Genomic DNA, 12,676 nt, shown 5'->3' with positions numbered 1-12,676 from the left:
CAGGACTGTTGTTTCAATCACACTTCATCAGAAGCATCAATGAAGTCAAGCGAAGCAAGCACTGCACTGAACGTGTGCATCTCTCTATTTGCATTATATTGCCAGTTGAAGGAAAAGGGACTAGAGGAGGAGAGCGGCTATGCACCGCGAGAGCAAAAGCGAGAACGCAGCAGCGCAAGTGATAGGAGTAAGTGGATAGAGTAAAGCGCAGCTGTTGGAGAGAGGGAAGGAGGAGAGTTGCACATGCGTAGAGTGAGTGCGGACGACGCCGCGGGACATAGACCCGAGAGACAGATGCTTCGCATCTTAAAATGACTAACAACTGAAACTGATGTTTCGTTGAACGAAGCACGTAATCGCCCAATCGTAGGCACTTACCCGGCACCGTCCTGTGTCGACCAGAAAAAGGCAGCCATCGGGAACTCTTCCGTATCGGGTTTCCCAGTCGTGAATGTCAGACAACGTGATGATGTACTCGGGGTCCGCTTGAACCTTCGAGCGGATGTCCAGCTTCACTATCGGTACGTACATAAGTCGTTCAATGGGGATATCCGCCACAGACCATCCACCCTTGGCACAGTGCAACGGCGCATCTAAATGTGTACCACCGTGCGTTTTTTCGGAGATCTGGTCGATCTGTTTCCTAAAAAAGCAAGAAACAAAAAATAAGTTATTCGTGTTTAGCATCCTGAAAACCACGATGCGTTTATGAGGAAGTGCCGTATTGAGGGGCTCGGGAAATTTCGACCTACAGGTGTTTGAAATTCGTATACAGTTTCCTAAGGTTAACTAGAGGCGACTCGGGCGCTGCGATGTTTCAACGACCATGGGAATGATGGGTAGCACATGCATTTGCCTAATCTTCATGCTTGCGGATTTGAACGCACTTGTGGCTTCGTCTATCTTGGGCGCCTTTTTGTTTTGGATTAAGTGAAACTGCTCTATCTTTGCGGATTTTTATCATTCTACAAAGTGAATCCAGGCCACGCAAAGCCAAATGGAGCTGAAAGAGCGAAATACTAACAAATCCATGCACTAGCCATCATCCCCATGCTGGCTCAAGCGCCATGCGTGGCTGCTCCCATAGAAACTGGCACCAGCGTTCCCTCTAGCAAGTATTGAAAAAAAAACTGTATGCCTAAATCTAAGTGCATAAGAATCTAGCATCTTCCCTCCCTCGAATCGCGTCCGCCTCAGGCCACATGGAACCCCGCTACATTTGGTTCAGCGGTCGAGCGCCGTATTCATAAAACTACCATTGGGGGCTGAAAAAGAAAGGAAAGTTGTTGGTAAATATGAGTATGAGTAAACCTGCAGTAGTTATAAGCAATGACTGCGTTTTTATCTGCAGCGTGTTACGTGCAATCATAACACCTTTACTGACGCATATTTAACTGACCCATTAATACCAAATGTACCCGGGAGGACCACTGACACGCAATATTAAAACGCAATATCTTCGCAGATATGCAATGCTTACATTGTGCACAAAATGGCAACAAGGCTTTATTTATTTGGACGCATAACAAGCTCGAGACGTTAGAAATCGGCAGCGGCCTATTTTCAGCATCACCTGCAAAATAAAAAAAGCTTGGAGGAACCTTGAGCTTCACACCAAGACTATAGAACGTGATAAGTGATCCGGCCCCATGCGTTTTTTTTTCAGCTGATAGCCTCGTTCCGGTTGACGGTGCGTATCTCGATTTATTGATCGATGAATCGAATGTAGATTTACCCAGTGATGTGTGTGCCTTTGCCACAGGTCCCGTTAACCCTTTCGGCCCTGGCGGTGTCATTTGACACCACCGCACAACATTTCCCCTAGTATCTCGGAAACGTAACCAATACAACTCATTCTTGGAGGCATAGTTCTTCAATGATCCCCACTGCAATTGACACCAATATTGTGGCACGTTTGTGGAGGTAGCAGCCACAAAAAAGAAAAAGTGCGACCAAGGTCTTCCGTCAAGCCGAGGCGCGTAAGTTGAGGCGGATAAGCGCCATTTTTTCGGGACGACGTACCGCATCTGTGTCAGTGAGTATTAGGCTGAAAAGTAAGACGTTTGTTTCCATTTTGTGTACACCATTGATTGACAGAGAAAAAGAAGCCCTTTTTTGCATTTTCTAATCACTGGGCTCTAATCACCTAATTTGATGCCCCGTTAATTTTTCCAAAAATGCGTGCACCAGCGGCTCAATTTTTTCTTTGTGGTCTTCTGAGGTCCTAATTACGAGAAAAACGTGCACAAAAAGTGTATCCGGCCAAAATAAAAAATCTAGGGCTGAAAGGGTTAATTCGGGAGGCGTTCGCCGGGCTAATTCCAAGGGCCGAAGTATCGGCCCCCCGAACCGCACCACGAAAGCGTGGACAATTTAGAAGTGATCCTATTTGGCGCGCCAGCGGACGCCGGCTGTGGCCCAAAGAACAAGTCAGAGCCGAGAGTTGATAAAAAACAAAATTATATTCTCAGTTATGGCAGATCAAAACGATACACAATTATGCACACTCGACAATAGCTGAATACAATTTGTCGCAAATCAAACAATGTACTACACAGTACAATCAGCCACGCTCGAAACAATGAACACAGACAACAACACGCACTACAATGCAGTCGCATGCATCGAACAACCAAGACACTTAAAGACTAAAGAGTTAGAAAACTTATTCAGTCCAAAGTTCTTGGAACAAAAGTCTGGATGATACTCTTCCGAAAATCATTCACTCAACGTCCAGCGTTGTTGTCGTTCCGCTGCCCCCGAAGTTTCGATTCCAGGAAACCTCGCGTCTTCACTTGGCCGCTCTCTAAGCTTCAAACTTGTTCGCCGGAAACACGTCGGCTTCACACACGCAGCTGTTGCCACGCGTCTTCGCTCGATAGCGGTAGACACACACTCTTGCCTGTAGCTCGAGTCTTCACCCCTCAGGTGGAAATGCTCTTCTTCTCCTCCTTTGTCACGGAAGACAAAAGCTTCGCCCACAAGGCGGAAAACCCTACGCACTCTGGCGCATACTTTCTTCTTCTCCTGCATGGTCACTACGGACAAAACCTTCACCGAGAGACGCGGCGGAATAACCTACGCACTGCAGCGTTAACTTCCTTCTTCTCTTGTTTTGTCACTGAGAACAAAACCTTCGCCGAAACACGGCGGAACACCCTACGCACTCCGGCACGAAATTCCTTCTTCTCCTGATCTCTCCTCTCGGTTGCTCGATTAAATACCTTCCGCGCGAGACTCCAGAAAGTTCTCATGATTTCGTCGGCGCGATACGCAGCGAAGGCTGGGGGAAAGGGCGAGACGATACGGGGGCCGTCCACGGCGGATGACGCAACCCGGCATCACCACGCCCCTTTCCATCGAGAAATTTCCAGGGCTTACTCGGCCACCGACGCGAGGAGGTTCGTTGACGAACCTACGCTTCCGAGGGGAGAGGGATGCGTGCCCGGGGAGTCTTTGGATTCTTGTTTTCTTTTTTCATCGTTGACTTCTCGGCGCTTCGTCGCGAGAATTTGGCGGCGCGCCCTTTTTAGAGCGCTCGGTTTGTGACCCTGCCCCCCACTTTAAGAATATTATCTCATAATATTCAAAACCACACAAACGAGCGCCAACAGTCACCACACACTTAAAGACTGTAACATAGTCCGTTGCCCATGACACGTCACATTCACAATAGATCACTCAATACAAATGTACATTTCAATTCAATCTCACAACACATGAAATATAACCACTGTTACATGAGTTCAAAACTCCATCACACATTCCAAACAAAACAATTGTACAAAGTTCTCTCATTACCACAATTCTGCAATACTCTACATCACATCACCGTAACAAACATTTTGACTCGCTCGACATACAGTTGTGACACAGGATAACAAAACACAACACATTGAGGCTCAACACAGACAAACGCATTCCAATTTGACCTCAGCACCTATTCTGAGTACTTCGAGCTGCGCTTGCGCCCTTTTTTGAGGTCCTCGCTCGATCCCTTCTTATTGTTCTTGTTTCTGTTCCGATGAGCCCTTTCCAACGACGGTATCTGAGGCGGCATCTCAGCCATCGTTGTCTCTTTCGACACCGTTAACGGGTCATAACATTCAACCGATCCTGTCACCCGCTTGTTCATGTCACGACATTGGGCCTGGCTGGCCGACTCCGTCACTTTTACACTGTCGGTCGGTTGAGGTCGAGCCGACGTAAGTCCAGCTGCCCAGCACGTAAACTCATTCAATACGATGATGTTCTCAGTCACTGCCTCTTGCGCCCAGGCTTCACCTTGGGCCCGAGTGAAATCCTTCACGCGATTGTTTTCTGCTGTATCTCGCGGTCCCTGTGTCGGCGGGGGCTCCATCTTCGGGTCTTCCCCCAAACATTCTGGATCATTCGGCCCTCGCGCGCCGTCGATGTTTCCAATGACGAGGTCGTACAGGGGGGTCGTCATGCATAAAGCCGTAACCTTCCCGCTGAAGTACGGGATTTCAACCTCAATTTCTGCTTCGGGAAGCATCCGAACCGTACTGTCAATTAGACAAACCGGTTTAGTTTTGCCTGTTAGCTCACTTTCCCGTACCAAATTTCTCCGCACGATAACAGTAGAGCCGCCGGTATCTCTTAGCACCGTAACGTTCTTGCCCGCAACTTTTCTAGGCAGCGTTGGCATTCCCTTCGTAACACTGGTCGGCTGTTTTGTCATTACAGCATCCACAATAAGAAGTTTCTCCCCATTTTTCAACTCTACGAATTTGTCGGTGACGGCATCACTATCGGATTTCGGTGGTGCTAGCACACAGGATACTTGGTGAGTATGACTCACTCCGTTACGACAAGCGTCTGCTTTGTGCCCAGTCTGACCACATTTGAAACATTTTACAACCGTAGGGCTCGTGAAGTTAGTTCGACAGTTGTTAGCGCGGTGGCCCACTCGGTTACACAAAAAACATCGCAGAATGCTCTCCGGTGCACGCTTCTTTTCTTCGGGAGCCGATTTCTTCGAATCTGCAGGACACTCCTTCTTAACCTTGGCCAAATTAGTGCCACCTTGCGCTTCCAACAATTGATCCGCTAATTCAAGCATGTCTTCAAGTGACTTAGCTCTCCTCTCTTTCAAGTACAGCGACAGGCTTGGGTGGCAACTGGTAAAAAATTGTTCTCTAATTAGGAGCTCTCTAAGTTCATCGTACTCCTGCGCTGTCCCTGAAAGTTCAATCCATCTGTCGAAATAATGGCAAAGTCGAGCGGCATACTGCGTAGCCGTCTCACCATCAGCTGGCTTTCCTGTCCAAAATCTGTCCCGGAATCCTTCCACGGTAAATCTTAATCGCTTCAACAAAGCAGCTTTCACCTTTGCATAGTTGGCTGCATCGGTCGGCGTCAGCCTACCGTACGCACTGAGCGCTTCACCACTCAAGCAAGTACTCAAAGCAGTTTCCCATTGATGTTCCAACCTATTCTGGCTCCTTGCTATCGTCTCAAATCTGTGGAGGTACGCGTCAAGGTCGTCCTTCCTTTCATCAAACGCTGCGAGCAGCTTGCTTGAGTTCAAGCGGAAGCCGTGGTCCTCCCGTTCACTGCTTTCAACTCTAGCTTGAACCGGAGTTTCACTTCGCTGTTGCGAACGGAGCCGCTCGAGTTCCATCTCGTGCTGTCGCTGCCGCTCCCTTTCCTGTTTTTCTTCTTTCAACCTCTCGGCTGCCAGTCTTTCTCTCTCCAGCTCCAACTTCAATTGCTGCTCTCTTTCTTCTTTCGCTCTCTCAGCTGCCAACTTCTCTCTCTCCACCTCAGCTGCTTTTTCTTCCTTGGCTCTCTTAGCTGCCAACCTCTCTCTCTCTCTAACTCAGCTGCTTTTTCTTCCTTGGCTCTCTCAGCTGCCACCCTCTCTCTCTCTCCAACTCAGCTTCTTTTTCCGCTTTGGCTCTTTCGACCACCAACCTTTCTTTTTCCAGCTCAGCTGCCTTTTCTTCTTTGGCCCTCTCTTTTTCCTCTTTTTGCTTTTGGGTGACCCACTTCCGTAGTTTGGCGCCAGAAAGACCCATCTTCTCACCAATAGCGACTAACTTTTTGAGATCCATTGTGTCTCGCAAATAAAGTCTTGCCGCGTGCAAAAAATATCTGCCTAAATCAGTCTATCGGAACACTTTCTTGCACTCGTTAACGAGAACACTGAGCAACACACAAAATTGTTCCCATAGCCCCATGCACAACTCGAGGCTCTTTCTCACTACTTTGGAGACACTGTGCACCAAAAGGTCCTTGTCGCAGATCCCAGATTAATTGCCACAGGTCCCGTTAATTCGGGAGGCGATCGCCGGGCTAATTCCAAGGGCCGAAGTATGGGCCCCCCGAACCGCACCACGAGAACGTGGACAATTTAGAAGTGGTCCTATTTGGCGCACCAGTGGACGCCGGCTGTGGCCCAAAAAACAAGTCAGAGCCGAGAGTTGATAAACAAAACAAAATTATATTCTCAGTTATGGCAGATCAAAACGATACACAAGTATGCACACTCAACAATAGCTGAATACAATATGTCGCCAATCAAACAATGTACTACACAGTACAATCATCCACACTCGAAACAACGGACACAGACAAGAACACGCACTACAATGCAGTCGCATGCATCGAACAACCAAGACACTTAAAGACTAAAGAGTTAGAAAACTTATTCAGTCCAAAGTTCTTGAAACAAAAGTCTGGATGATACTCTTCCAAGAATCACTCACTGAAAGTCCAGCGTTGTTGTCGTTCCGCTGCCACCGAAGTTTCTCTTCCAGGAAACCTCGCGTCTTCACTTGGCCGCTCTCCAAGCTTCAAACTTCTTTGCCGGAAACACGTTGGCTTCACACACACAGCTGTTGCCATGCGTCTTCGCTCGATAGCGGTAGACACACACTCTTGCCTTTAGCTCAAGTCTTCACCCCTCAGGTGGAAATCCTCTTCTTCTCCTCCTTTGTCACGGAAGACAAAAGCTTCGCCCACAAGACGGAACACCCTACGCAATCTGGCGCATACTTTCTTCTTCTCCTGCTTTGTCACTACGGACAAAACCTTCACCGACAGACGCGGCGGAATAACCTACGCACTCCGGCGTTAACTTCCTTCTTCTCCTGTTTTGTCACCGAGGACAAAACCTTCGCCGACGACACGCGGAACACCCTACGCACTCCGGCGCGAAATTCCTTCTCTTGATCTCTCCTCTCGGCTGCTCGATTAAATACCTTCCGCGCGAGATTCCAGAAAGTTTTCATCATTTCGTCGGTGCGATACGCAGCGAAGGCTGGGGGAAGGGCGAGACGATACGGGGGCCGTCCGCGACGGATGACGCAACCCGGCATCACCACGCCTCTTTCCATCGAGAAATTTCCAGGGATTGCTCGGCCGCCGACGCGAGGAGGTTCGTTGGCGAACCTACGCTTCCGAGGGGAGAGGGATGCGCGCCCGGGGAGTGTTTGGATGCTTGTTTTCTTTTTTTATCGTTGACCTCTCGGCGCTTCGTCGCGAGAACTTGGCGGCGCGCCCTTTTTTGAGCGCTCGGTTTGTGACAGGCTTCCCCACCTGCTGTAATGCCTGAAAAGGCGATGCAGGTACTGAATAAATATATAAATAAATAAGTGAGGCTTCACGTCCGAAAACCATTCTATGATTATGAGAGACGCCGTAATAGAGGGCTCTGAAAATTTCGATCACCTGGGGTTCTTTACCTTGCACCCGAATCTGAACACCTGGGCCTACAGCATTTTCGCCTCCATCAAAAATGCAGCCGTGATCATCAACATTTGATCTCTCGAACTGTAGGTAAGCAGCCGAGCACCACGGCCGACACCGAAGCCGACGCTAAGCATCGGCTGCGGTGTCGGCCGTGGTGCTCTAGTGGCTAAGGTACTCGGATGCTGACCCGCAGGTCACGGAATTGAATCCCGGCTGCGGCGGCTGCATTTCCGATGGAGGCGGAAATGTTGCAGGCCCGTGTGCTCAGATTTGGGTGCACGTTAAAGAACCCCAGGTGGTCAAAACCTCCGGAGCCCTTCACTGCGGCGTGTCTCATAATCATATGGTTGTTTTGCGACGTTAAAGCCTACATATCAATCAACCGCAGCCGACCACCGTGGCGAGACTCGGTGCATACCTCAACGACGCCGTGAGGAAACAAACGACGCTGCGCATGACATTGGCTGTTTCAAGCTACCACGTAATGTCTACTGCAGGTATTGTTGCTAAGTGCCCATTCCGCAATAACTCTTCCTTCTGCGACAACGATAGGCCCACAACGCATCCGTAAGACGACATGCAAGCCTACGCACCTGCTCAGTCGCTGTATGCTTTTGCTGCTACTGTTGAATGATTAAATATGTTTGAGCGCTATGTAGTGCATGGGTCTCTGAAACGTGTACTCGTTTAGAAATTCTAATGTTAGACGATCAAAGAAATTCTACGCTTGGGCCTGGCAGTATTACGTGGGTTAATGGGACCGCTTCTACTGCACGACATTGATGTGTTTTTCTTGCTTTTTTCGAATAGTTTCAAGAAATACTGTAGCTTTGTGTTAGAACACCGGCTTGATACGCAGGCGCCCTGGGTTCAATCCTCATTCGTATGCGGCAGAGTGTTGCTATGTGTTTTATTTGAATCTTTGTCAATTTTTTTTTTGTTATGATCCAGATCAGCAATTTTCGCTCACAACCAATCACGCCTTTGTCAGCATTTCTGTGAATCGAGCTTTTTACCACCATCGCGTTAAGATGATAATTTCAAAGGCAAAGCAATTTCTCTCACAACGTGTGGCCAGCATGCTGCATTGACAATCCGAGATAAATATTAAGGCGATAGTTTGCTATATCCAAAGCAGAGCTAATCTGTTCAGTCATCGTAGAAATGAAACCTGCTGCGTCGAATCTACTCAGAAGTGCTTTTATTTACAGCATTGACACCATATAGCCTCCTTAGTGAGCATCTGTTTTGCAAGGACTGATTCTTAGATTTTATTTCCCAAAAGCAGGATATGGTTGTTAGGGACGAAATGGATGGCTCCAGAAATTTCGACCTGGTGTTATGTAACATGCACTCACGTGACACAGTAAACAGGCCTGTACATATAATTCCGCCTTCATAGAAACGCATCTGCCGCGACCGTGATGGAGCCCGTGACCTTCAGACCAGGGCCGAGCACCCTAGGAACTGATCCACCAAGGTGGGCACAGAAGTGCTTCTTAATAGATGGCCGGGATCGCTATGAGTTCACCGCCATGACTCCTAAAGTATTTACCCTAAAATTACTACGAAGCAGCGTGATCTCCCTAGTTCCCTTTCCGGCAAATTGGTATGCGAGAACAGAAAGAATCGTCACACACAGCCGGCGTGCTGTGCCCTTTTTCACACTGTGGTTCCACTTAGGAGATTGTAATAAATGGCAAATCACCAGGTTTTACAATTTTGCGCTGACAATCGCAATTCGTAAGCGTGGCGTTCATGATCACGTCTGCCGAATTTCGCAACGCTACGCGCCACGTAAATGGGTTAAATTTTCAAGATGAACTCTGCTCATCCTAACTTCTGCCAGTGCGCGCCCACAGAATTAGGGCCTGACGTGCGCGTATTGATGGCCATGTACACGTCAACGCAGTGACGTTGGTCCTCTGCGTAGACGACTCTGCTCAGACGTTGCAAATAGTGGCACATGACATGGCAAAATATTTAACACGGCATGCGTAGTTTATGTTCTTGTTGCTTGAGGACAATAATAAATGTCTAGATATATAATGAGACGCAATAAGTGAATGTGAGCGTCTTTATTTCATTTTTCTCCCGTGAATTGCAACAAGATTCGGGGCTAATGTGTCGGCATTTCGCATGCGTTCGGGTCCCCGTGGTCCGCGCATCGTGCAGACGACCACCGTGGAACGCTCCCACGCGTTCGCGCACTCATTGTGCTCATCTATTCTACCGCGTCTAAGCCAGCGCTTCCAAACCATCTCGAAGAAAGCAGAAGACCACAAAAAACGCTGGTCAACAAAGCAACGCCGCTTGCGTGCTCGGGCGTTGGAATTTTTCGGGCACGTCATGTGCACGTGACCTCTTGGTCAAATGCCGTAGAGGGTGGGGAAGAGATTTGCCATGCGAAGGCTACGCGGAGGAGTGGCAAAGGTTTCGAGCCGGCGTCCTCTCATCCCTTCCGGGTCACACTCCTGGAAAAGTCAGCTCATAAAAAATGCGGTCAAGCCAAGTTCACCGATTGGACCCAATTTCGCAATCAGACTATCCCTCCCGTACTATTTTCTGGAGGCTATGCAGAATGGGCTCAACACGTAAACAACATTCAGAAAAGACTTACTACTACCCTCCAAACCAACGAAGAAACCACCGCAGTTGACAATCACCTCCTACACTTGTGGGAGGCGCGCCGAAGCTTAACAAAACGTTGGAAAAAGCAGAAGACTAATCGCAAATTACGTATCCGCATAGCCCAACTCACGGAACAAGCTGCAGCGTATGCTGCCCAACTCTCAGATTCAAATTGGATAGCCCGCTGCGACGCCACAGCTCGTCAGATGAGCTCGAAGGGGACATGGCGTCTCTTTCGCAGTCTCATAGACCACTCTCAAACGAGAGGGGAGGCGCAGAAGCAGGTCCGGCGAGCTCTGCAAGGGTACCAAGGCACTCCGGCACAGCTTGCGGATGCTCTGTGCGATAGGTATCTCTGTCGTACGGAGGACCCGCCTGGGCCGGCGTACACGTACTCTGGTAAGCCTAACCACCAACTCGATGCCCGTTTTGAGTTGCATGACCTTAAAGCGGCTTTAGCTAAAATGCGCAGGGGTACGGCTCCGGGGCTGGACCGCATAACAGTAAAGCTGTTGGCAAACCTCCCTGACACAGCCTGCCCCCATTTATTGGAATACATGAACGAGATCTGGGACGGCCGTGCGCTCCCTTCCGAATGGAAAACGTCACTTGTGACTTTTATCCCCAAAGCAGGCAAGGCCGTGAATACGGAAAATCTGAGGCCCATATCACTGACTTCGTGCGCGGGCAAGCTTATGGAGACGATGGTACGGGATCGCCTCTCCCCATACCTTGAGGGCAAGGGCTTCTTTGCAGACACCATGTTTGGGTTTCGCCCACACATGTCTGCACAGGACGTCCTTCTCCAGCTCCATAGGGCCGTCATACAGCCCATAAGTATGCAACACAATGATAAAGCCATCCTCGCCCTTGATCTGAAGGGGGCTTTCGACAATGTTAAACACAGCAGCATCCTGGCTAACTTGAGCTCCACTGATTGCGGGGCTAAGGCCTTTGCATATGTCAGAGATTTTCTCTCTAAACGCCAGGCACTTCTTCGGATCGAGGACGAGGAATATGGCCCGTACATTATGGGAACACGGGGTACCCCACAGGGAGCAGTGTTATCACCACTCCTTTTCAACATTGCTATGATGCGCCTTCCAAGCGAATTGGCCAGGGTGGAAGGCACACAACACGCAGTATATGCCGACGATATTACAATCTGGACCACTGAAGGGAGCCTTGGTGAAATGCAGGAACGCCTTCGGCAGGCCGCATCCATAGTCGAGGCGTATGCCAACGATTGTGGACTGCAATGTGCTCCAAACAAATCAGAGCTTCTGCACGTTAGAGCGAATCCAAGAGATAAGTCAGCCATACACATCTCCCTGTCTGGGGTTCCCATCAGAGAGGTGGAGGAGCTCCGAATTCTGGGCCTGTTCATCCACCATAGACTCAGACCGGACTCCACTATAGCGAAACTCAAGAGAATAGGAGAACAGGTAGGGCGCATGATCCACCGCGTTTCCAACAAGCGGGGTGGTCTGCGGGGCAGAGACGCGCTTCGGCTCGCGCATGCCTTCGTGACTAGCCGAATCCTCTACGCCGTCCCATACCTTCGCACTAACAAGCAAGAAGACGAAAGAATAGATGCCATCATTCGTAAGGCTACTAAACGAGCTCTGGATCTCCCGGTGGCCACTTCCAACGCCAAACTGAGGGCGTTAGGTGTGCTCAACTCCTACCAGGAGTTGCGGGAGGCCCACCTTATGCATCAATATACGCGGCTCGTGCAGACGGCTCCCGGGCACCGCCTGCTAAACCGCTTACATATACAGCACACTTGCACTGCAGAGGAGGCGGAGCGTATTCCGGAACTGTGGCGGCATATGCTCTTGGTCGCTCCACTCCCCAGTAACATGGATAAGCACACGCACGAAAGCAGAAGACAGGCGCGGGCTCGGACGCTTGAGAAGCAACACGGCTCCCGACCTGGTGTATTCTACGTAGATATAGCAGGGCCTTCGCCCACGGGATTTTACACGGCCTCTGTAGTTCATCGGGAAAAGCATGTCAATGGGCTCTCGTTCCGAGCACAAAATCCAGAGCGCGCTGAGGAAGTCGCGATAGCGCTTGCTGCTGCGGACCCCAACTCGAAAGTTATCATCATAGACTCCAGGAAAGCATGTACTCATTACTTGGTAGGAGAGATATCCCCCCTAGCCAGCCAAATTCTAAAACGGGCTTTCGCTGATCCAGCCCCGAAACGCATCGTATGGGCTCCTGGCCATCAGGGCCTACGAGGTAATGAGGCCGCTGACGCGGCCGCCCGAGCGCTTACCCACCGGGCTCCTCACCTTGGCTCTTATGACTCGGAGGTCAATAC

General features: G+C 49.7%; 1 protein-coding gene across 2 annotated transcripts in view; it reads right to left on the bottom strand.

Moving 5' to 3' along the window:
* The window catches only part of LOC119170670 (isatin hydrolase), a 69,816-nt gene that overhangs the window by 5,803 nt on the left and 51,337 nt on the right, over positions 1-12,676 (bottom strand). For both annotated transcript variants that reach the window (XM_037421902.2, XM_075886919.1), the window contains exon 4: positions 379-643. In XM_037421902.2, coding sequence (XP_037277799.2) covers positions 379-643 — 265 coding nt within the window. The remainder of the gene's footprint in view (positions 1-378; positions 644-12,676) is intronic.

Source organism: Rhipicephalus microplus, chromosome 2 (assembly GCF_043290135.1).
Source record: "Rhipicephalus microplus isolate Deutch F79 chromosome 2, USDA_Rmic, whole genome shotgun sequence".
NCBI classification, from domain to species: Eukaryota; Metazoa; Arthropoda; class Arachnida; order Ixodida; family Ixodidae; genus Rhipicephalus; species Rhipicephalus microplus.
Note: the sequence above shows the minus strand (reverse complement) of the source record. Positions and strands in the feature narration are given on the sequence as shown.